The sequence below is a fragment of the Pan paniscus genome, chromosome 1, assembly GCF_029289425.2.
Source record: "Pan paniscus chromosome 1, NHGRI_mPanPan1-v2.0_pri, whole genome shotgun sequence".
NCBI lineage: Eukaryota > Metazoa > Chordata > Mammalia > Primates > Hominidae > Pan > Pan paniscus.
This window is the reverse complement of record NC_073249.2, coordinates 84498252-84523939: the sequence shown is the minus strand read 5'-3', so window position 1 is coordinate 84523939 and position 25688 is coordinate 84498252. Positions and strand designations below refer to the sequence as shown.

The window sequence follows — 25688 nt, the reverse complement described above, 5'->3', positions numbered from 1 at the left end:
CAAAGACCTGTCTAGCTTTAGATCCTATACACTACAATATGGAGGATGAGACTTCCTCATAACTTCTGCTGACCTTTTCTATCTTTCATTGTAAAATTCAGGACCATGAACTGACAAGGATAATCCCAGAGAAGAGTTGGGCATTTTCTAGAATTTGTGAGTTAACTGCTGCTTCTCTAGTCTAATTTATTGGAGAACAAGAAGATTTCCAAGACAGGGTAGATGAAATACTTTTGTAATGAATTGAAAAAAAACAGTTCCAAGGTTGTAGAAGGAAATTAAGACAAATGTCTAAATACCAGCAGTGGAGAGCATGACCCAGAAGAGGAGAAAGAGACGTATTACACAATGAGAGTGGCAAGTGAGGCATTTGGATCTTCCAAATCAAAACATCCTATATCCCACAGAAAATTAGGAGGAAGAAGGATTCACAGACTCCAGCAGATGTGAGGAATCTTCTTTCTGGCTTCGGTGAGAAGAAAAGTTACACTGGAAGTTGATGCTTCTTTGCCAAGGACATCAGAGGCCAATATGAACAGGACAAAGTGAATTTATTCACACAATAAGCAAACATTTACTGAGTGCCTATTGCATGCCAGGCACCATGTTAGGGCCAGATGAATGCTGAACACAAGGAGTGAAGCAGCATAAGCCTCACAGAGCAGTTCAGACTGCCCAATAAACGGAGGCTATGGAACTGCTGCGTTAATCCAAAACATAAAACATTCTTTGCAGAAAGGGGCCCTCATGACAGGGACTTCACAACCAGGCTTCCTCTGGGAAAATCCCTCTACAAAAGCAGAGCACCTAAAAGAGCCTTGCCTTAGCCAAGGAATAAATCCTAGGCATAATCTAAAATGCAAACTGGTCTTCAGGAAGAAAAAATTTTAAATGATACATAAAAAAGCAAAAAAAAAAAGCATTTGGATCCCATGATAAAAGACACTAAAAGGAAATAAAGATATTGTTTGAGATAGCAAAAATGAAATTCTGACTCAACATTTTTCAGTGATTCCAAAAATGAAGAAAAAAGGAAGGCAATTTAACATGAAACTAATTGCATCCCAGCACTTTGGGAGGCTGAAGCGGGCAGATCATGAGGTCAGGAGATCAAGACCATCCTGCCTAACATGGTGAAACCCCGTCTCTACTAAAAAAAAAAAAAGAAAACTTAGCCGGGCTAATTTTTTCTCAGGTGACTTCTGATTTTAAAAGAAAATGTAAAGATAACATTTAGGTGGGTGCCTATAGTCCCAGCTACTTGGGAGGCTGAGGCAGGAGAATGGCGTGAACCCGGCAGGTGGAGCTTGCAGTGAGCCGAGATTGCGCCACTGCACTCCAGACTGGACAACAGAGCGAAACTCCACCTCAAAAAAAACAAAAACAAAAACAAAAAAAAACATAAAACAACTAATTGCAGCATGATGTACTGGATTCAATTCTGGAATGGATAAAGTCATTAATGAAAAAATTTCATGAAATGGGATAATGTCTATCGTTCAGTTGAGGGTTATACCAATGTTAATTTCTTAGTTTTGATAAGTGTACCATGGTAATGTAAAATGTTAGCATTACAGGAAGCTGAATGAAGGGCATATGGAAACTTCTGTCCTATTTTGCAACTGTTTTGTAAATTTAAAAAACATTTTTATTTTTAAAAGTTTTTAAAAACTGCTTCACAGGACACTCTCAGATGACTTCTGATTTTAAAAGAAAATGTAAAGATAAGAGGGGTAGATAAGTAAGAAATGCAACATGGACCAGCCAGAAGCCATGGTTACCCACAGCCAGGCCCCAAGCCCCTGCCTCCATCCCCAGGTCAAAAAAGCTAATGAAATCATGGGCTACATCAACAGAACATAATATCTATGACAGGCAGCAATAACACTGTGCTGGTTCAAACCACATAAGGAAAACTGTATCCCCTTCTTGGTTGTACCTTTGAAAAAGATCGTAGTATTTTCATAGATAGAAAACAGAAAGTCTGTAATGAGGGCTGGTTAGAATAATGAGGAAGAACTAGAAAGGAAAAGACAAAACTTAGAAAATATCTTACATCTTAGGGAGCATTTCTGTCTTGAACTTGAAGGGTTGCCCCATGTAGAGGAAACACTTACTTTGTGAGTTCCCGAAAGTACGGCCAAGACCATGGTTTGAGTTTACATACGGAGACCGATGTTGGAATTCAATGTAACAATTCTGACAATTTACCCCCAGAATTGAAGTCAAGGGCTCCTGTGATATTGTGAAATATATATTTGGTCTTCATCTAGTTTCTTGACAAAAAGCTACTAAAATCCTTGAACACTCCATAGTGATAAGAGTATCTTTTGTTGGCTAATGGTAGCTGGGAGCCCCTAGGTTATTTCAGGATGGGAGCTGGTCACTGGAAAGGCCAAGGCATGATTGGAAGGTTGGGACTTTCAGCCCCAGCCCCTAACCCCTAATCCTTCACCTCTGGGGAGGGGAGAGAGGCTGAAGGTTAAGCTGACCACCAATGGGTAATGATGTAATCAATCATTGCCTATGTAATAAAACTCCCACAAAAACTCAGAAGGACAAAGCTAGGGAACTTCTGGATAGCTGAAATGTGGAGGTTCCTGGAGGGGTGCATCCAGAGAGAGCATGGAAGCTCTGCACCCCTTCCCCCATACCTTGCCCTATGAATTTCTTCACCTGTCTGTTCATCTGTATCCTTTAAAATATCCTTTGTGGTAAATGAGTAAATGTAAGTAAAGTGTGAGCTGCTCTAGGAAATTTAGTCAACCTGAAGATGAGGTCCTAGGATCCGCAATTTATAGCCAGTGAGTTAGAAATATAGCTGACAACCTACTACTTGTGATTGATTGGCCTCTTAAGCGGGGTGGGGTCTGGCAGTCTTGTGGGATCAAGCTCTTAACCTGTGGGATCTGATGTTACCTCTAGGTAGACAGTGTCAGAATTAAATTGAATTAAGGGATACCCAGCTGGTGTCCACTGGAGAATTGCTTGGTATGTGGGGAAAACCCCTACACAGCCGGTGTCAGAAGTGTCATGTGGAGTGGAGAGTAGAGAGGAGAAAAAGCAATTTTTTATTTTTCCCCTCTATCTCTTTAGCTCTCCATGATAGGAAATGATCAAGTAGAGACTGGATAAGCATCTGATGGGAACTTGGACTGGATAAACTCCAAAGTGTCTACCAATCTCAAGAGCCCGTGATTCTCTGGTGAAGGAAAAGAGTACTTCTAGACACTTCTCTAGAAGTTTGTAAATGTTGGGGGGTCTCTCCTGGAGACCTTGGGCATCCAAGTTGCCCAGTGTCAAAAAAAAAATCATCTGACTCTGGCTACAAATTCCATTCATCTGCTTGGGAGGCTGCTTCAAGGCTATCAGCAAAGCAGGGACCAGGACAAAAAGGCTGGGCCACACCAGAAAAGGGCACACAGCAGTTGCAGATGTCCTGAGTTTGGTATCCCATGTAGCTGTGAACGTGTCACATGCTTTTGTGTAAGATCAGTCAGCATCACAGAACCATAGATTCTTTTTTAAAAAATAATTTCAACTTCTATTTTAGATGCAAGGCATGCATGTGCAGGTTTTTTACATGGGTATACTGCATGATGCTGAGGTATGGGGTACAAGTGATCTGATCACCCAAGTAATGAGCACAGTACCCAAGAGTTAGTTTTTCAACCTTTGCCCCCCCTCTCTCCTTCCTCCCTCTAGAATCCTAGATGTAAGCCACCCTAGAGGTCATTGATGCAGTCTTCCACCAACTGCAATTAAAATGTTAAGGGACAAGCAGTTTATTTCCCATAAAGGCAATCCAGTTTGACCCTTTATCAGACACAGTTCTACCCTACGTTGAACCAAAATCCGTCATTTCTTCCCCAGTACATGGGTCGGCAACCTTGGGTGTGACTCTCATATGTTCCTTGGCCTTATTTTTACTTAATATACTGAGTCTCTTTAATTATTTATGATTTAACAAGCTAATTACTGTCCTCAAGATTCTCTGTGGTTTGTCAATGACCTCCTCAAATGCATCATTTAAAATTAGCCCACATATTCTAAATGTGCTCTGACCAGGGCAAAAAAAAAAAAAAACACTGAAACTATAATTACACATTAGGGACACTGTAGTTCTATTAATGCAGCATGTCTTTTTGGCTCCTATTGGCTTTATTGCCCACTATAACCCCATGTGGAATTCCCTCAAAACAGGCACCATTTCATACAATTACAATGGAATTTTGGGAGACAATGGTTAGATTTCATCTTGCTGTCTTTGCGCGGTTCTGCTAGCTTGTCAAAATCTTTTTGAACATTGAGAGTATCCACTGCCACACCAGCCTTCCCTGCCAGGTTTGTGTCATCTGTAAACCAAATAAACCTGCCTTCTGTGTCTTCATCCAAGTCATTGATAAAAAGGTTAAGGATACTAGATCAGTCATTCACTCAACAAACACTTATCAAACACCTACAATATATATGTAAGGTGCTCAAGACAGAAACCAGAGGATAAACTGTATTTGTACTGAGGCAGATCCTAAAGTTGTTTGCTTTCTGTTAACAATGAGATGGACTTCATTCCATGAAGATTTAATTCAATTCATTAGGTACTTATTGATCACTTACTCTTCTCTTGGCATCATGCTAAGCTTTGTTAAGGAAACAAAGGAACCAAAAGCTACAACCCTGTTCTCTAGAAGTTTGTCCTCTCAGTAGAGAGGCAAGCTTTGGCACACAGAAAATTTTATGATACAAGACAGGCAGCTTTGATATAATTGACGAAATGAGTAGTTCAGATAAGATATTTGATTCTGGTTGAGGCTTTAATGTCACTTCATTTAAAACTACAACAATAATTATAGATTTTTAGAGTTGAAAGCGATAACAGAGGTCTTCTAAAACTACCCTCCCCTCCCACCTCATCAATATTACTTTCAATGAATAGGGAGTGCTATCTCTTGAGTAGTTTTACTCTTTGTTAGATCTAATAATTAGAATGACATTCTAGCATTTCCTGTGTTAAATCAAAAATTACTTCCCTGTACCTTTCTATCTAAAGTGTAAACACTCAGTAATTTTGTTGAATAATTAAATGAATGAATTCTAAATCTGTTCTCTGAAACTGGAAAAAAAATAGGTCTGATCTAATCATTTGAAGGCAACAATTATGTCCTCATTCAGTCTTGACTTCTTTATCCTAAACATACACAATTCCTTCATTTGATATGGTTTTGAGACCTCCCCATCCCCACATCATTCTTGTCATTCATACTTTGACTCTGTGCCTGGCATGATACAAGCACTCAAGATATGTCTACTGAATGGATACATGAATGAATAAACTGGAAAGCTCCAATATGTCAATATCAGCCTCAAAGAGAAATTTCCATAACTGAACATATTGCTGAAAATGTGATCAGAAAGTGAACCTGTTGCAGTTCCCTGGCACTGAGCATTATAATTCTATTAATCTGTAAATGTTACTTAGATCAGTTTTTTCTACTTTTTTTTTTTTTTTTTTTTTGCAGGGTTAGGGGCGTGGAGCCAATCCACTAATGCCTCTTATTGATTTTCTAGTGAAGTAAAATCTGTAAACCGTTAACATAAGTCCAACTGTATAACTTAGTGATTAAGCCTCCAGACAAATGTTTATCATGAAAGGCTAGACCACAGCATTTATTTCCATGTGAGAAAGCACAGTATGTCCCTCTGGGTATACACATCTTTCTATGGTGATGCTGTATTCTGATCACCATAACACCTAAGCCCTTGGGAAATTCGAAATTCTACAGGATTTTGAGGAGGAAGCCTAAGAGGGTGGACACAGCAAGATACCTGGAGGAAAATGACAGGGTAAATTGACCTTTCTATACCAAGTGTATACCCATTAGAATGGGCCCAACTACCCCTGAAGAAGATACTCCATATGTTAGTGCCAGTGTTTCTGATAAGGAGAAATTTCCCTCAAATCAAAATAAATCCAGGAAAACCTAAGGCCAATAAGACCAGCAGAAGTTGGGGCTTTCCTGATGCCAGCTTTCTTAAGGCTGCAAGCAAGGTCAGGCAAGAACTAACCTGGAGGTAAAGGGAGCCGAACACGGCTGCTACAAAGATGCTAACACTGACTAGTGGATGTTAAGCACCCACATTTATTGAACACCAGGCTTTTTATATGCATTCTCTCTCATTCTCCAACAATAAACCTATTAGTAGGTATGATCATCACCATTTTATAGCTGTGGAGATTGAGGCTTAGAGAGGTTCCAAAATTTGCCCAAAGTCACAGAGATATAGTGATATAACCCGGCTAAGGCACCCCACTTGTCTGTCTCCAAAGCTTTTGCACTTAAGCACCATGCCATAATGGTTTTTCTTCATGTGTTTATTCACTCTTTAACAAAGAGTTTATCAAGCACCCAGTGTCCCAGCCTGTGCTAGGCCTGGGAATATAGTGGTAAATAAGACATACACTGTCCTTCACACAGTTTAACACTCTGAAAAGAATAAGAAACAATCAAACATGTAACTACAATGAAGTAAATATCCCAGTAGGAGAAGTTAGGGGTAAACTCACCAAGCATGAGGGATTAAGAGACCTCCCCCATAAAGTTGCCTTTTGGATAAGCTAGCAGGACAAAAGAGAGAGGGAAAGAGGCTGAAAAGGAATAGACTTTTAAGATTTGAGAGTAGGTGAGACACACTGACAGGTGCTAGGGCCTGGTAAGGCTGGAGTGAAGGGTGGGAGTGATCAGAAACTCCCAAAGAGGCCAAAGGGATGGATAGAGTGAGGTTACAGGGGGCTTGGAAATGGACTGGAATTGGCAATGGCAAGAACTAGTAAGGTCACATAGATGTTACCTAATTGGATATCACAGATTCCTATGGATAAGATGAATGCTGAGCTGTGGGGACCAACACTCCAAAAAGGCATTCCATGTTTAATGTAGTCAGTGTTAATTTAATGTAATTTCTCTGACCTTGTGAAACCTGCCCTATAAAATCTCTGAACCTCACCTGTCTCCTCTCTTTCACCAACCCTCAAGGCAGTAAGAGGGAGGGTCGAGCGGGTGGTGAGGAGAAAGAACAAAATCATTCTAGTGCCTTTCTTTATGTGACCTGCCAAGCCTTAGATAGATTCCATCTTTCCCACTTGACAAATGAGGAAACAAAAGCTTAGGGCAGTTCAGTGATTGTGGTAGACTGAATTATTGGTTCCAATCCATCATCCTCTTTAATAGTATTAGGTATCTATACCTGGGCAAGGGTTTGTGGTGCATGGAGTATATTTCTCCTCCTCTTGACTTTGGATTTGATATTGCCATTTGCTTTGGCCCGTGGAATATTAGCAGACATGATGTGTGCAGAAGCTTGAAATGTGCTCTGTGGTTGGGCATGCCTTCTTGCACTTTTACCACTGTCAGAAGATCATGCCCTGCAGCTGCTGTTCCTCAAACCTGGATCCTGGAATGAATGGCACAGAGTATACCTAAACCTTGTCTACAGCCTGGAGCTAAGCTCAGCTGAGATCAGCTCAGCAGACTCCAGCTAACTGGAAGCCTGAAGCAAAGTCCAGTTAACTCCAGTTAACCTGGACATTTCTGTGTGTGTGTGAAGTGTTTATGGTTGTATGCCATGGAATTTGAGGGTAATTTGTTATGCACCATTGTCATGGTAATCGCTGACTGATAAGAGATTACTCTGAGCTTACAAAGAAAGTTCCTGAAATACACAGAACTGCCTTGCCGTGGAGCTAGGCTGCCCTGGAGGCTGGCCATCTAGGGAAGAAACAATGCAGACAGCCACCCAACTGCACTCTACCCACCCCACCGCAGCCCTGCCCACCACCTGGCACTCACCTGAGTCTGAGGCTGCTGGGCTCACCAGGCTGAGCAGCTCCCGCTCCTTCTCATAGTCCCCTTTGCAGAGCAGCTGCCCCTCCTTCAGGACAAACTCATCACCTTTCTGAAGCTGTCGCTCGCAGACACAGCAGCAGAAGCAGCTCAGGTGGTATACACTCTTCTGGGCCCGCATAACAAACTCATTGGGAGCGATGGCCTCGAAGCAGCCCCCACATTTAACAGCAAACAGCCTGGCAGCAGGGAGAAAGGAAGTACATGCACCATGAGTAAAATCTGGCTTGGTCCTGGGTCTCCCCTGAAGTCAACAGCAAAAGGAACTTCAAGAACTGGGATATGAACGTTAGAATGGAATGTACTTTAAATCCAGATTATTTATTCCCTATGTGTCTCCCCTGAAGTCAACAGCAAAAGGAATTTCAAGAACTAGGATATGAATGTTAGAATGAAATGTACTTTAAATCCAGGTTATTTATTGCCTAAGGAGATTGAATTGAAGCATTCAGTTGAGTCATTCAAAGGCTTAAGAAGGGTGTCTGACTGGATAAAGGAAATGTGGTACATATACACCATGGAATACTATGCAGCCATAAAAAGGAACAAGATCATGTCCTTTTCAGGCACATGATTGGAACTGGAAGCTATTATCCTCGGCAAACTAATGCAGGAACAGAAAACCCATCACTGCATGTTCTCACTTATAAGTGGGAGCTGAACAAAGAGAACACATGGACACAGGGAGGGGACAACACACTCTGGGGCCTGTCAGGGGGTGGGGTGGGGGAAGGGAGAGCATTAGGAAAAATAGCTAATGCATACTGGGCTTAATACCTAGGTGATGGGCTGGTAAGTGCAGCAAACCATCATGGCACACGTTTACCTATGTAACAAACCTGCACATCCTGCACATGTACCCCAGAACTTAAAATAAAATTAAAAATTAAAAAAAAGAGGAGTATCTGAGTTAATGCCCAGAATGTATTTGCTGTGGTTCATGACACAGTGCTTTCAAAGGTTGGTCTACAGACGGGCGCCAGGCAGGCTGTTCAGAATCCCTGGGGGAGCTTATTATTTAAATTATTTAAATCAACAATTACAAAAATGTCCAGGCCCACTCCTATAAGCATATAAAAGGATGTGCCCCAGATTGTGAATTCTTAATAAGCTCTTGAGGTGTGTAAGAGCTTAAATGTGTAATCTAGTTTTTGAGAAACTGCATCCCAACTTCCCAGCCTGATATTCAATAGATTCAGCCTATCTCTCAAGACTTAACTCTTCTTTCATTTATTTTCAACACAACAGTTAGACTATCTATTATATATGCAAGCCAAAAGCAGTAAGTGCTAGTGATATGAAGATGAATAAAGGAAAATCCCTCTCAGAATTGAGTTCAGGCTAATGGAAGAAACAGACATATCCAAATAATTAAAGTAGAGGGCTGTGGGAGTACAGAGGGGAAAACAACTAACCCGCAGGGAGTGAGCGGGGGGGGGGGGGGGTGCGTTTAGTATGTATTCAATACATCTAAGTCAAACAAAAGACAGTAAGGAAGGCAGGCTGGCAGGCACAAAGGGGTGGGAGGAGGGACAGTCCCAGGGGAGGGAACAGCCTGTGTGAAGGCCTGGAGCCATGAACAGGCATGGATGCTCAGGTTGTAAGGTGCACTCCACCAAGTTAGAGGCAGGTACCTCCAGAAAGGTGACAGGTGAGGTTAAGTCATGACCCAATCACACACTAAGGAGCTGGACATCATCTGGCAAGCAATTGGGAGTAATGAATGGCTTTTTTTTTTTTCCTGAGACAGAGTCTCACTTTGTCGCCCAAGCTGGAGTGCAGTGGCGTGATCTCGGCTCACTGCAATGTCTGCCTCTTGGGTTCAAGCGATTCTCCTGCCTCAGCCTCCTGAGTAGCTGGGATTAAAGGTGCATGTCACCATGCCCAGCTAATTTTTGTATTTTTAGTAGAGATGAGGTTTCACCATGTTGGTCAGGCTGGTCTTGAACTCCTGACCTCAAGTGATCCTCCCACCTTGGCCTCCCAAAGTGCTAGGATTATAGGCATGAGCCACTGCTCCAGGCTTGAATGGTTTTTTAACATGGTAATATCCAAGTTCTGGAAAAGGATCTCTTGGCTGTATGAAAAGTGGAATGGAAATGGAGGTAGCGAGATGAGTGAGCAGCTGAGAAATTATCAGGGTCAGGACTCATACAGCAGAGGTAAGACAGAAAGAAGGGGGCAGAGCCTACAGCTGGGAGATAGGAAAGCATGGGGCATGGCTCCCAGGGTCCTGGTGGTCAGAGCTGGCAGGTAATGATAATGCCAAGACTCCAGTATACAAAATTACTCATTTCCTACCTCTGGGCCTATTTATGCCATTTCCCCATTCTAGAAAGCCTTCCTTTCCTGTTTAATATATCTGAACCCAAACCACCCTTCAGGACACAGCAGCTTCCATCTTCTCCTTGAATCCTGCCCTGATCTGTGCCCCCCAGCCTGAAGTGACTGCCCCTCCTTTGAATGATGATACCAGGAACTATCTCTGTGGGTCATTCCACAGTTATCCGGAGATGTCTCAAAACTACAATATGAAAAGTGGTGGGCACTGGAGGCCTGGGCTCTGCTGCCAGCTCTACAGATAACCATGCAAAATCTTGGGCAGGTTGTTTAGCCCGCCCCTTCATATTTCCTTTTTTCTGTCTGTTGTTAAGATGTTAGGCCAGTCTCCTCCAGCTACAAAAATTCTACCATCAGTGCTTGCAATTGCTGGCTCAAAATATTATCTTACTCTTGCCTTATTATTTTACTTTTCCCAAGTGTATAACTTATCTTGTCAACAGCTCCTATTTCAAGAACAAGGCCTATGGAATATTTATATACTCTCACACATGGTGGGTACTCACTAAAAGTTGATATTATTTGACTCATGGATCTAATTTGTTCACCCTCTTTCTGAAATAACATAATATATATAAACAGTCTAGCATAGGAGCTGACACATAATAGATATCCAATAAAGATGTCTCTCTTCTCTTCCTTGTCACTCCAGAGAAATCATAGTTCAGGGCAACCTATGAAAAAACTAAAATTTAAAGCAGATCCCTCTGTTTCTTTTTTCTTTTTAAAATTGCTTGATGATACCATAATTGCATTTGTCAAAACTTTGGCATAAGCACAGAGACAATATACCCTAAGAATATCTCTGGGATTCATTCACTATAGCATTCATTTTACTATTTCCAAAATAAAGAGGTTTTTTTCTTTTTAAAGTAGTAGCAAAATAGAGGCAAAAATACTTTCAAAAACACTCTTTTTATCCCCACAAGACAGAGAAGTCAGTAGATATGGAAAGGTCAGATAGCGTACAGGAGAGAAAGTCAAGGGGGCACAGAATGGCCAGAGAGAGCAGATAAAACTCCACACCACTCTCCTCTTTATAAAGCTAGATATGAGCTGACTCAGAGCCTATCCAGGGAGATGAGGCCACCTTGCTCTGCTAATGAGCCCCACCCTGGCAGTAGCTAAGAAAACATGAACAACTGAAGAGCATTTTCCTATAGACAGGCCAACTACCATGATAGCCTAAGGATTGCCAATCCATTCACTCAAAATCTCATTCATGCACTCATTCAATCATTTATTCTTTTCATTCATTCTTTCATTTATTCAGAAGCATCCACTATGCACCCTGAAATATACCAAACTCTGTGTCTTTATAGGGAGGGCAGGAAAAGAAACCACCATCCCAACAGCATTCATGTACATAAACAAGTATATACTGAGTGTCTGTTATGTGGTAGAAATTGTTGTAGGCACAAGAGGATACAAGACAGACAAATCCTTGACCTCATGTAGCTCGCATGCTAGTGGGAGAGAGTAAACAAACACATAAATGAATAGATAAGTCATATCTACATTTAGGGATTTACCTTTAGGAAACAGGATAAAAGAACAATACAAAGCAATGTCCCATGAATATAAAATAGAATGGCATAAAGCTATAGTATATATAATTATAATATTTAATCACCTCCCAACTCTAAATTGTGCTGGTTTATGATTCTAAGTCAATATATGTGCACTGTGTGTTTATCTTGGAAGCTTCCTGGAAGAAGACAAGAGTTTTGAGGGTGGAATGAAGGGGAAGCTAAGGAGAAGTTCCCAGGGAGGCATTACTCACAGGTTGACACAAAAAAAGAGGGCCATTCTAATTCTTTGAGTGAAGGAAGGCAAGGCTTGGAAAAGATGATGAAGCCACCTCTCAGGAAACAGCCTCCTGGAACAGAGGCCAGGCTGCAGGATTGGAAGTGCTTGTGCTGTGTTACTTTCAACAGCTGCCTGGAAACACCACACCAGTCCTCCTTGCCCTTGGCCATCAGAAGCACCTCAGAATAACCTATCTCGATATGCTTCTCCTCTGCCTTTCAGCTTCAGAAAGGAAGTGCAATTGGGGGATAGTCCAAAGGGTTGGAATGGCTCGTTTATCACTAACAGGTATGGTAGAGCCTGGAACTCCAGGTTCCAGCTGCCCTTCCCCTGTCCTCTCGCCCAGTGTGGTTTTTCCCTCTATGTCTAAACCTCTGGCACATCAGTCCTTTGACTATTTGCCTTGACTCCCTCTCCCCTATGCTGGATGCTGTCATTGGGCAGAAAATCCACCCAGTTCATCCCTGGGCCCCAAGTCCCCGGTTGCTGTTTGCCAACCTGAGCAAACTAATCAATGCTTTTCCAGGAGCTGGTCAAAGGCCCTTTGTCCCCAAGCTCTCCTTCTCCTCCCCTTCCCCTGGAATTAACTGTTAAACAGACTCAAGGCAAATGCTCCCAGGGAGTCAACAAGCACTTGAGAAGCTGCAACAGCAGGTGGTAGCATCTGTGCTTGTCTAACTTCCACCCTGCTAATCTCCTCCTCTTTTTCTTGCTTTCTTAATTTCATCCCCCACTCCAAAAATTTCCCCCAAGTTGGAGAAGGGAGGGTTGGAGTGAGTTCAACAAAGAAAGCCCACCATGTTGACTCAGGAGTCGCTAGAGGAAGTGGCGGGAGTTGTCTGGGCTCAAATCCTGAAATGGTCATGGTCACTGTGGATTACAGACCAGGAAGAGTGGGGCAGTCCTGTTTTTTTCTTCTCTCCTTCTGTTTTTCCCTCCCTTTCTGGGTTCAAACCAGATCAACTTCATCTTTCCACCTTGACTCCTGTTACCTTCACTAACCCCAGAGTAATTCAAGGAGAAAAGGTGCATGTGGTCCACCACCTGTGTGCCAGATGTGTACACAGCTGTACGGCTACCGCTGTGGACCCAGCTGCTGACTGTACACCTCCCACAAGTTGTTTTCTCTAAGGCTCAAACAAGCAGAGAAAAGGGTTTGTTCAAAAGTCCAGGTCATAATTAAAACACAGCCCGTCTCTTCCTAATGCTCTGGATGGCATCCCCCATGGTTACTTCCCCCACTGAATGCTAATGAGACATCGCTGTGGGTTCAGAGCCTGGCAGCCTGGCTGTGCCCTGGCAAGCTGGAAAAGGCTTCCAGAGATGTCCAGCTCATCAAGGCATACATAACACCACCCAACTTTCCTTGATGTCATAAATTCTCCTACCCCTGAAAGCTCTGCAAATGATTCCTTATCTCCTCTTTGCATTTAATTCCCTCACCTGTAAAATGGGAATAACAGTATCTACCTCCTGGAAAAGCATCCATGGCAGTACTTGTTGCAGAGACTAAGCACTCAGTGCTGTTCCTCTATTGATCACTCTCTGTGGGGAAGGCTCTGGGGATGCCGTGATAAATAAGGCTGTCCCTCTCCTTAGGGAGTTCACATTCTCTGGAAGGCAGCAGACTCTAAATAAATGACCTCAGTAGGATGTGTTTGGGATATGCAGAGAGAAATAGCTGGGAATAGCACAAAGAAGAGACCTATGCGCTTAGCTTAGGCTAAGGGTCACAGAATCTTTTGTCTCACACTTTATCTTCTTTTCTTCTTTCTCCCTGCACCTCCTCTCACTCTCTCTTTTCCACTCACTCTGCCAAGCAGGAAAATAGAGGTTGGCTGAAATGCTATTCAATGCCTTGCTTACAGCTCTTCTTGCACAGCTGCAAGCTATAAGATGCATAACTTTCAGTTTTGGTGAGAGAGTCTGGGTTCTCAGGTTCTGCCACATCCAGGCAGCATGACTGGGAGAACACCACTTCATCACTTGCTGCCTCCGTTTGCTTTGATGTAAAAGGTAATAATGATGCCTTCATCTCTGGACTAATGAGGATTAAATGTACATGGAGTACTTTGTGACCTATAAGGTGTGGTGCAATTTTTTGGGCCTTTATCATTTGACCTTTGCGGATTTTTCTTTCTTGCCTCAAACATCGTTCTTGTTGCTTAAGAATTTTATGAGTTCTGGTCAGGTTCAGTGGCTCACGCCTGTAATTCCAGCACTTTGGGAGGCCGAGGTGGGCGGATCACCTGAGGTCGGGAGGTCGAGACCAGCCTGGCCAACATGGTGAAACCCTGTCTCTACTAAAAATACAAAATTAGCCAGGCATAGTGGTGCATATCTGTAATCTCAGCTACTCAGGAGGCTGAGGCAGGAGAATCGCTTGAACGCGGGAGGCAGAGGTTGCAGTGAGCCGAGATCACACCATTGCACTCCAGCCTGGCAACAAGAGCGAAACTCCGTCTCAAAAAAAAAAAAAAAAGAATGTTGTGAGTTCCATTCTAAGAGAACACTTCCTCCGCAGCATGAGCATGGGCATGACTGCATCTCCAGAGCATAGTGCTGACCCAGAAGATGAACCAAGGAGACACACTGCTCGTGGTGCAGGCAGAACATGCTCCTTACACCAAGCCGTGGGCGTCTCTCCCTCTCTCCACCAAATCGGATCGAAGCAGTATTTCTTGTAACCAAACTCAGCCATCCTGCCCTAGGTGAGGTGTTGGGGAAAGAACATGGGACTTGGCATGAGAAATCTGGGCTCAAAAGTGCTGCCTTTTCCAAGGGACCTCAGAAAACCTTTCCCTGAATCTTGGTTATCTTATCATCCATTTCTCAATGGAAAAGTTCTGTCCTAGATCAGAGTTGTCAAGAACTTAGAGGCTGAGGAGGAAGGATGACTCTGTTTCCTAGGTCTCCACACACTTTCAACCAGAGAAACCCACTCCATTCACACCTAAATTCAGGTCTCCAGATAGTGTTTTACCATGACACTGCCTTGCTATGGTAATTCTTAAACAAAATCTTTTCCAGAACCATATCATTCAAATATATACAAATATAAAACAGCTAAAGCCAAAAGACATGATATCTATTCTATTAATAGAAGAGTATCATTGGAAGACAACATTTTGCTCCTAAGGCAGGTTGGAAACCCACTAGGCTGGATAATTTCTTACTCCCATTTTTATATTTCAAGCTTTTATTACAGGAGTTGAGACGCCTCCTCTGTAACATTGTCTGTAAGGAGACAAGAATGTTTCAAAAGCACATATGAAGGTTTGATGCCTGAGAAACTACTAGCGGACAAGTCTATGACAATCAACAAAGAAGCACCGAATTTCGGGATGCAACAGCACACCCCTGTACTGCAGGCATTACGGTAGCAAGATGACAACACACTGAGACACCCTAGGGACTCCTGGATTTCAATGCCTGTTGTGTAACCTTAGGAAAATCACCCTACTGTTCTGAACATCAGTGTCTTCATTGTTAGAACATATTTCAGCTCCAAAAATCATATTTCTGCAAAGGAAGGGGGCTTGTGGAGGACAGGAAAAAGAGAATTAATCTTTATTGAGTACCCACTCAGTGCTAGAAAGTGTGATATTCTTTTTACCCATTATCTAACTAAATTTGTGGGATGGGGTAAATAGAACTATTTTATGAACTCAAAGAGAATCTGACCATATTTCAGTTCTCTCCGTAGGAGAGAACCACTCTGGGATGGCAAACTCATGGGTCCTGTTTTGTATTTCTCTCACACATGCTCTCTAGCACTGTCTTCATAGGAGAAACACGTAGAAAGATCAAGCAGTTAAGATGGCAGCCTCAGCTCATGAGGAGGTCATGAAACAGGCCCATGGTTTTGTAGAAGGTCTTGAGACTCCACTGCAGACATGTAGGTAGGTGAAAGGCAGGAGTTAAAAAAAAAAAAGTTGATCCCTTGAGGCTACTCAGCTCATGGACCCCAAAATACCCAAAGGGATTTCTGAAAGAGGCCTACCCTCTGTGGATGTGGGTTAGGAACAAATAGTGTGTGGGGACACTCTGACCCAACACCACCAGCCAAGAGTCTACTGTGACTCCAAAGAGATTGGGAAACAAGACAAATCTTGCTGGAACCCCATTCCCTTGGGAGCCTGGCAAGTCAGGTCATTCTTTTCAAGATATAGGCAGAAATGTAGCCAATGGGGACAGGGTTGGACCCAGGAAGACCTGAGGAAGTCCACCCAGAGAGAGGCTAAGATCTTCATCAACCTCATCCCAAAGTCCTGCAGACCTTAAAAAGAGCTTCTCAAAGCCTCCACAACATAGACAAAAAAGCAGAAGGATGGAGGACAAGGCAAACCCATGAAAAACCCTGATGCCAGTTTGAGCCAACTGTAGTGTACTGTGTTTGCCCCCACCAAAATAAGAAATCACAGCCATCCGTAGCTTTGGACAGTAGTCTACTACAGTTCAGCTGTCTTTCTCCAGGCACCACCGATATGAGTTTTGATGAGATATATGAACCCGCCGGTTTAGAAAGTAAGAGAGGGTTTGGGGCAGCTCTTTAACAAGGCAGGAATCTGTGTATCATTCAGTTTCCACCTCTCCACCAGGGGGCAGCATAGCAGCATTCATTCAGTGCCATGTTGACTTGGTAACTGAGGTCATCCAGGCAGACAGGGATTGGCCATAAGCCAAAACTGTCTGCCGGAAAATCTGCTGCTGGGAGTCTGGGAGACCATGTGGCTAAACTGAAGGAGAGATGGTGAGAGAAGAGTATTCAAAAGTATTGGGAACCAAAAGCATGGCTTGTGGCCTTAGAAGTAGTGACACAAGCAACCTTGTCAGCTGGCTCAAGGTCTCTGTCCTTGAGGCTGAGCCAACAACACCACAATAAGCAACTGAGCACATGGTCCTGGGGTGGTGGGAAAGTCTGCATGGACAATAGAGTGGCAGGATCTTCTATAGGAGACAGTCTCAAGACTCTGCAGTGGTGAGAAAATGGGAAACAATAAGTGGCTGGCAGAGCCAATCAGGGTCTCTGTCTGCCTGCAGCTCCTGGGGAGCTATAAGGAGGACCATACAATGGGATGAACGAGTGGGAGTGAGAACTGCTAAGTATGATGTCTGCACGTCCCAGAGGCTCCGCAAGGCACTGGCCTCACCAAGAAAGGCAGGGTAATGCACATGGTTTTTCATCTATCACAAATGTTGCTGGCGATGGGTGGTTTCTACCTCGAAATGGTAGACTAACTAAGTGCTTTTCTTGTTCTCGCAAGGTGTCCATTCCAGAATCAGCAAGACACTGTGGGAAGAGGACAGCTTTTGACATCTGATTAAACCTGGATTCAAACCTTGGTTCTATCTTTAAGAACTCGAGCAAGTTACAAACTCTCTTGGAGCCTCGGCTTCTTTATCTCTAAAAATGAGATCATAACAACCTTATGAGATATTTTGGAAATTAAGTAAGATAGTGTATTTTAAGTATCTGACACATACTAGCTGCTCTCAATAAGTAGTAGCCATTAACTCCCTTTATTAAAATCAGTTTACCATATCTGCCCATGTAAATATTTATATAAGATAATTTATTTCAAGACAGCCAACTGAGCCAAAAATAGAACTTTATATGTATCTCAAGGTTCTGTCCCTCATTATTATAACAAATCAAATCAAACTTCAACCAGCCTTTCATATGTTACTGGAGAAGACACCAACAAACAACTGTGAAAGGCCAAACACTTGAGAGGAAACTGAGGGTACATCTCATTCAGGCAGCTATGGCTATGGTCTACCCTAACCCAAGGTCAATATTGACACTGGCCACGAGTGTTGACCCACACACAAATTCATTGCCTAACACCCAGCATATGTTCAGGAAGTTCTCAGCTCCATGTTTAACCAACCAGAGCCAACAGTTGCTATTTGGTTAATGCTGACATTACCTTGCAAATATTTAAAACAGACCATTTCCCCACATCATTTTGGTTCTCATATGACTGCTTCTTACAGAGGCTGCTGACTATTGTGTGGACACGTATTGAGACATCTCTATCCTTGCCTTGCTTCCCTGGCTATCTGATCTCCTGTCCACCAAGAGAGCTGTCAACCTCTCTCCTCATATTACAAATGGAAAGAAACCAAGGCCAATAAAGGGGCAATAATCTACCCCAGACCACAAAGAAAGCTATGAATGCTGAGAGGATCAGACAGAGCCTGAGACTTAGTCAATGATCAAGAAACTAAAGAGATTATAACATGGCCCAATGAGAGATGAAAAGGTACTCCTCCAGGCTCTTAAGCAGTGTTCTGAACAACTAAATGAGTAGACAATGTCAGACAAGCTGAATGAGTGCACTGTGTGTGGGACAGTGAGTCTCTCCTACTTGGAAGCTTTCTTTTCCTCCCCCTCTTCTTTGTTGAAACCTGAAAAGTATCTATGAGTCAAGCCCTAGAGCAAAAGACTGTGGTGAAAGTGTGGATTTCAATAACTCAAGCCAAGGTGGCACAACTTATAGACTTTCCATATTGCCACACAGATATGCACAAATGGCAAGAAACATAAAACAGACATATGGAAAATATATGTTTTCCTTTTAGGGAGTTAAGGTTTGGTTTCCTTTGAAAATGTCAGTTTTCCTTTCGCTTCATCCTCATTAGCCTCCTGGGACACTCTTAAACATACCCAGAAAACAACAGAGCAGAAGAAATGAGGTATTTTTAGCTGATATTCTGGGCACAGATTCCTATTGTTCCACAATTTTTGGCTTAGCTGGATGGCACGTGGCCAATACAAGGTATACTCTTGCAAAGAATGTATATTTCCTGGTGTGTGTGTGTGTGTGTGTGTGTGTGTGTGCATGTGTGTGTGATAACAGGAAGGACAAGGGTATTATTGATGGTATTTTGATGGGGAAGATTCTGGGATCTCAGCAGGGGGCCACACCAAACTCTCCATAAATCCTGTTTGCTTTGGTCAACATCACTTTTCACTTATTATTACCATTGTGCTATATGTCCAAAAAGAAACTTTTTTTAAAGCCATAGTGTCACAGCTGAAGAGCTCCTAGAATCAACTGTTTCCAGCAGCACTATATTAGGAACTAAATGTATTCTGAAAACCAATGATTACATTCCTAAATCATCTGGTGCAGTGCCTAGCATATAACAATGCTCAAAACACTGACAGCTATGATGATCATCCTCCTCCTTAAACATGACTCCTGTTCTCAAGGGTCACCCAGTCTTGTAGGGGAGGCAAACAAGAAAAGAAAAGCATCCACTGACAATCTGAGTAAAAATCTCCCTGTGGCATAAAAACCACAGGGAGCTGCTATGGGGTTTTCCCTTTCTAACTGACGGGTGGAAAATATCTCTGGATTATTTAATTCCAGAATGCCTTTAGTTCAAGGATCTCAAAGCACATGCAATCTTGTGTAAACATCTTAGCTCTGAAATAATTGAGAAGGGGGTCAAATTCTGTGATCTTATTCAATTACATTCATTATACAGAGGGCAAAACTGGCATAACAGCAGAATGTGGCACATTATACACACTCCAAAATCCAGCAGTAATGGAGCCTGTGCACAGAAGCTCAGGGTCCTGAATCCCCAAAGCAGCCTCTTTATCACAGAACTATGTTGCCTTCCTTTCATGTTAGACTTCAGGTGTCTCGAGAACCCCATAGAAGTTTCAATAAAGTCTGATCCGGTGGAAGTGACACAGTTCTTGTTTCTTGATTTTTAAAAATATTTATATCCTTCCATTTTTTAACACTTTTTATTCTTCAACTCTCTCCCCATCCTTCCATTTCAACTCTCCTTCCATCCACTAAAAACTGGAAGCCACCATACCCCTTACAATGGCTACTTTCAAAGAGATAAGAAAATAACAGGTGTTGGATGTAGAGAAATTGGAACTCTTGTGCATTGTTAGTGGGAATGTAAAATGGTGCAATGCTGTGGAATGCAGTATGGAGTTTCCTCAAAAAAATAAAAAATAGAATTACCATGTGATTTAGCAATCTACTTCTGCATATATAGCCAAAATGATTGAAAACAAGGACTCAAGGAGATGTTTGTATGCCCAAGTTCATAGCAGCATTATGCACAGTAGCCAAGAGGTGAAAGCAGCTCAGGTGTCACTGACAGAGGAACAGATAAACAAAATGTGGTATATGCCTACAATGGAATATTATTCAGCCTTAAAAAGGAAGAAAATTCTAACATACACTACAACATAATGAGGACATTATGATAAGTGAAATAAGACAGTCGCAAAAGACAAATACAGTATGATGGTACTTAGGAAGTTCCTAGAGTAGTCAAATTCAGTGAGATGAAAGTAGAACAGTTGCTTCCAGGAAAAGAAAATGAAGAGGTTCTATTTAATGAGCATAGAGTTTTAGTTTGCAAGATAAAAAGACTTATGTGGATAGACAGTGGTGATAGTAGCACAACAGTATGAATGTACTTAATGCCACTGAACTGTACACTTAATAATGGTTGAGATGATAAATTTCATGTTAGGTGTATTTTACCATACTTTTTTAAAAATAAAAAATTATAATTTTTTTAAACTGGAAGACACAATCATCATTTATGCTCTACCTTCTATAACCAAAATATAGGTGATTATGTTCCCAAGTGAAACTCTCACCAGCCTCCCTTGCAGCTAGGGGTAGCCATGTGAGGTAGTACATGGATTCTATTGGTGAAGAAAGCTCTAGAAAAGCTACTGTTTTCTTAATAAAATGAGACAATCTCAGCTGGTGCATACATTTTGCTCTTTACCTTTTCTCTTTTTTTTCTGCCTGGAATTAAAATGCAATACTTAGAGATAAAACAGCTATCTTGGAACTAAGAGAATGAAAGCTACCTGTTAAGAATGCAGAAAAAGAAGAAAGAAGCCTGAATTCTTGAAAACTTTCTTGAGCAGTTACACCTTCCTTGGACTTCCTACTTCTGGACTCCCTCTTCGTGAGAAAAATTAAAGCTCTCTTTGATTAAAATTAGTCAAGACAGAATTATATGATGCCAAATGCAATCCTGCTCAAGTCTCTTCATATTGACTTGCCAAAGGGATACCCCTTCCCACTTGATTTCTTGAATGTCCTACACTCCTATCAAGGGCTAACTCTTCCACTTAGGTGCTAAACTTTGTCACTTCATGCTTACTCAAAAACTATATCATATATTCTCCCTCTTTGCAAATATGTTTTACAATATTTTTCTTGTTTCTCCCATTTTGGAAAAAAAAATACCCCTCTCTTGATTCCATTTCCTCTACCAGCTACCTTTTCATTTATCTGATGGCCTTTGTAGAAAAAAAAAATTTAATTACTTCTATTTACTATCTCCAGTTCCTTTCTTTTTAGACCAATCCAATCAGGTACTTATCCCACCCTTTCTAACAAAATTGTCGTGTGAAGGTCACTAATGACCTCCACAGTGTTTAGTCCTCATCGTACTAAGCCCATCAGCAGGCTTGGACATCATCAATCATTTGGCTTCCAGGACTGCTCACTCCTGATTTTCCTCCCACCTGGTCACTCCTGCTTTGTTCTTCCTTACCAGTTTCTCCTCATCTCCCTGATCATGAAATGTTTAGTTCTCTTCTTTATCTATGCTCACTCCCCTTAGGGATCTTATCCAGTCCCATTACTTTAAATATCATACATTTGCTAAATGATTTTGACATTTCTATCTCCACCCCAGCTTGCTCTTTTGAATCTAACTTGTATACCCAACTACCTACTCAACATCTTCACTTGGATTTCTAATCACAGTCTCAAACTTAACAAAACCAAAATAAAATTCCTGATCTTTTCCCACCCACCTCACCCTGGCTCCAATCTGCTCCAACCACAACCTCTCCATTTCCATTGATGGATGGCACCTATATCTTACCTGTTGCTCAAGACAAACATCATGGACTCACTTTTGACTTCTTTATCCTCCACATCTCATATCCAATCTGCCAACAAGCAATTTCTCCTCCACCTTCAAAGAATAGCCAGGACAGTCATTTTGCATTATCTCACAGCTCCCACTATAGTCCTGCCTCCACCATATCTTCCCTGGGTTACCTCCACAACTTCCTCAATGGACCACTTGCTTCCTCTTGTCACCTGCTATGCTGATCTTCAGCACAACACTCAGGGTTATCCTACTACCTAAATCAGATCATGCCCCTCATCTGTGATTTAGCAATCTATTTCATTCCCATTTTCCAGATAAGAAAACAAAGACTTATGAAGGTTTAAGTAATTTGCTCAATTTTACACAGCTAGTATTTGGGGGTGCCAGGATTTAAATAAAGTCTGCCATTATATCACTGCCTAACTTAGCTTTGGGGTTGTCCTCATCAAATGGTAGGATGGTATTTTGCAAATTAAAAGCTCTGTGTGACTACAAGGTAATACTACCACCATTATCAACACAAGCTCCTGATATGGTAGTGCTGAATGAAGAAGGTTATCAATTATATTGAAATATTTTACCTAGAAAGGAAAGGCAAGAGTTTCCCTTCCAATACTTGAAAGAAAATCCAGAATGAGATCAACAACCCAGGATGAGTCTAACCCAGGAGAGCATCAATTAACTTTGTGACTTACGCTGAAACAAGCAAGGAGGGACTGGGTAAAAATAAAAAAAACCAGGAGGAATGGTGGAAGCCTGCACACAGCCCCCACCAGCACCCCAACCACAAAACTCATGTGCAAGTCTGCAATATAATTTTCATCTTGGATGCCTTTCATATGGCTCTGCTCCCCATACCCAGCTCCATTCAGAGGATTAAAGAAGAGGGACAGACATGAGTAGCTAAAGAACCACAAAAATCCCTGTGAAACAGGATTCTTGGTTTAAAATCACAGTGACTAGTTATGTGTACAGACATGCATAAAGCATGCATATGCTCGCACACACACACACGTACATGCTGCCTTAGACTAGAAATCCACACAGCATGCTACAGCCAGAAGTTTGGGGAGGAATTTTTTATAACAGCCCCTCCCAACCATGGAAATAAATAATGACAAGTTAGGGTGTCCTCAACCAGAAGAAGTCTTCAAGAGAGCACGACCTTTGAGGGATGTCTGCATTTTGCTGTGGCAGTGCACTCTCAGATCTTATAAGGTGAAACTAAAGGGAATGCTGATATAGGAAAAGGAGGCCTAGTGCGGTGGCTCATGCCTATAATCCCAGCACTTTAGGAGGCAGAAGCAGGAGGATCGCTTTAGCCCAAGAGTTTGAGACCAGCCTGGGCAACTTGGGGAGACCCCGTCTCAATAAAAAAAATTTAAAAATTAGGGGAGGATTACTTGAGCCCAGGAGGTCGAGGCTGCAGTGAGCCATGTTTAAGCCACTCTACTCCAGCTTGGGAGACAGAACAATACCCTGCCTCGAAATAAAAAAGGAAGGCCGGGCGCGGTGGCTCACACCTGTAATCCCAGCACTTTGGGAGGCCGAGGCAGGCAGATCACGAGGCCAGGAGATCAAGACCATCCTGGCTAATACGGTGAAACCCTGTCTCTACTAAAAATGCAAAAAAATTAGCCGGGCATGGTGGCGGGCACCTGTAGTTCCAGCTACTCAGGAGGCTGAGGCAGGAGAATGGCGGGAACCCAGGAGGTGGAGCTTGCAGTGAGCCGAGATCGTGCCATTGCACTCCAGCCTGGGCGACAGTGAGCGACTCTGTCTCAAAAAAAAAAAAAAAACAAAAAGAAAAAATGGAAAAGGAGCCCCAGGGGTCCACCCCTTCCCTGCTTGGACCTTCAGGTTCCAAGTTACAATTGCAAAAATAGGAAGTTGCAGACCTGTTCTTCCAAGTCAAAAGATAAGGCCAGAGGCTTCTCTTACTGGTTCCAAGAGAAACACCTGCCTCTATCATTCAGTGACTGGCAGATTACCTAGAGCCAGGCACAAGGGCAGGGAGCCTTTTGCCTTTTGGCAAAGGAAGAGGCAGAGGAGCTCTTGTGGAGTTCCCTTTCAAAAGGCTTGTAGATACTGCCCCAGACATCCAGGAAGAAGAGACTTCTCTGGCTCTCAAAAGCGAGTGCCTCCCTGAGCCCTGCACGTCTTTCCACTGTGAACAGGGAGCCATACACACTAGCATCAACCTCCATTGCACTGTACCAATGAGAGCTACCCTGGAAGAGAACCTAGTCATTGCTATTGTCATTGAAATGTAGTGCTATTTAGACTTCAGTCATGGGCTGAATTCCTCCAAGAACAGGTCAGTACCTTAACTCCATGAAGAAAAATATTTCTTTCCCAAACTGCATGAGATGGGCAGAGGAAAAGGGGTAGACAAAACCCACAACACAGCTTCACCAACCAGAAAACAACTTAAAGTTCATGACCAACTAATTTATAGGCACAACTGGGAGAAATATGACTTTCATAGCACCTCCCGCAAAGAGACACAAGGATCCTTATAATTAGTAAATAGTGAAAAAGGTAATCAGGGAACCTAAATGATTGGTTATTTAAGGGAGGGGTTTTATTCATATATACAACAAATATTTATTGGGTGCCTATGATTCTAGCTGCTAATATTGAGGTACTACTGCAGGTTCTAGGACTATAACAGTAAACATACTAGGGGAAAATCCTTGACCTTGGAGTTTACATTTGATAGAAAACAAATTGGTACCAACTAAATGTCAGATGAGTGCAATGGATGAAAATGAAGGAGTAAAGGAGGATGAGAAGTGCCAGGTCTGGAGGAGTTATAATTTTCCCTGGATAACTGACCTTAGAGCAAACATCTGAAGGAGCTGATAAGGAATGAGCCTTACCAATATCTGTGGGAAGAACATTCTAGGCAGAGAAAACAGCAGGAGCAGAAGACCTGAGGTAGAAGTAGGACCAGCACTTTGGACAAATAGTAGAGTCCAGTGTGGCTGGGGCAAAGATGGGGCAAAGGAAAGAGAGGTAAGAGCTGAGATTAGAGAATTTACAAGGGAAAGGCTAGATAGGTCAGAGAGGCCTTGTAAATCACAGGGAGGAGTTCAACTTTTCCTCTGGAAACCAGGGGAGGGCATTTTGCAAAGAAGCAACATGCTGGATGAACTAATTTTCTTTCTCTTTCTTTCTTTCTTTCTTTTTTTTTTTTTTTTTTTTTTTTTGAGACAGGGTCTCGCTCTCTCGCCCAGGCTGGAGTGCAGTGGTGCGATCTCGGCTCACTGCCAGCTCCGCCTCCCGGGTTCATGCCATTCTCCTGCCTCAGCCTCCTGAGTAGCTGGGACTACAGGTACCCGCCACCACGCCCAGCTAATTTTTTGTATTTTTAATAGAGGCGGGGTTTCACCGCGTTAGCCAGGATGGTCTCGATCTCCTGACCTCATGATCCGCCTGCCTCAGCCTCCCAAAGTGCTGGGATTACAGGCGTGAGCCACTGCGCCCGGCTTGCTTGCTTGCTTGCTTGCTTGCTTGCTCTCTCTCTCTCTCTCTTTCTTTCTCTCTCTCTTTCTCTCTCTCTCTCTTTCTTTCTCTTTTCCTTCCTTCCTTCTTTCCTTTATTTATTGAGGAGAAATTCATAGATTTCAAAGGGAACAATTCTATGATATTCAGTACATTCACAATGTAGTACAACTACCACCTCTATCTAGTTCCAAAACATTTCCATCATTTCCAGATAAAACC

General features: G+C 42.5%; 1 protein-coding gene across 2 annotated transcripts in view; it reads right to left on the bottom strand.

Moving 5' to 3' along the window:
* Positions 1 to 25688, bottom strand: part of LMX1A (LIM homeobox transcription factor 1 alpha) — a 157142-nt gene that overhangs the window by 42438 nt on the left and 89016 nt on the right. For both annotated transcript variants that reach the window (XM_057302253.2, XM_003824581.4), the window contains one exon: positions 7848 to 8080. In XM_057302253.2, the coding sequence (XP_057158236.1) occupies positions 7848 to 8080 (233 nt within the window). The remainder of the gene's footprint in view (positions 1 to 7847; positions 8081 to 25688) is intronic.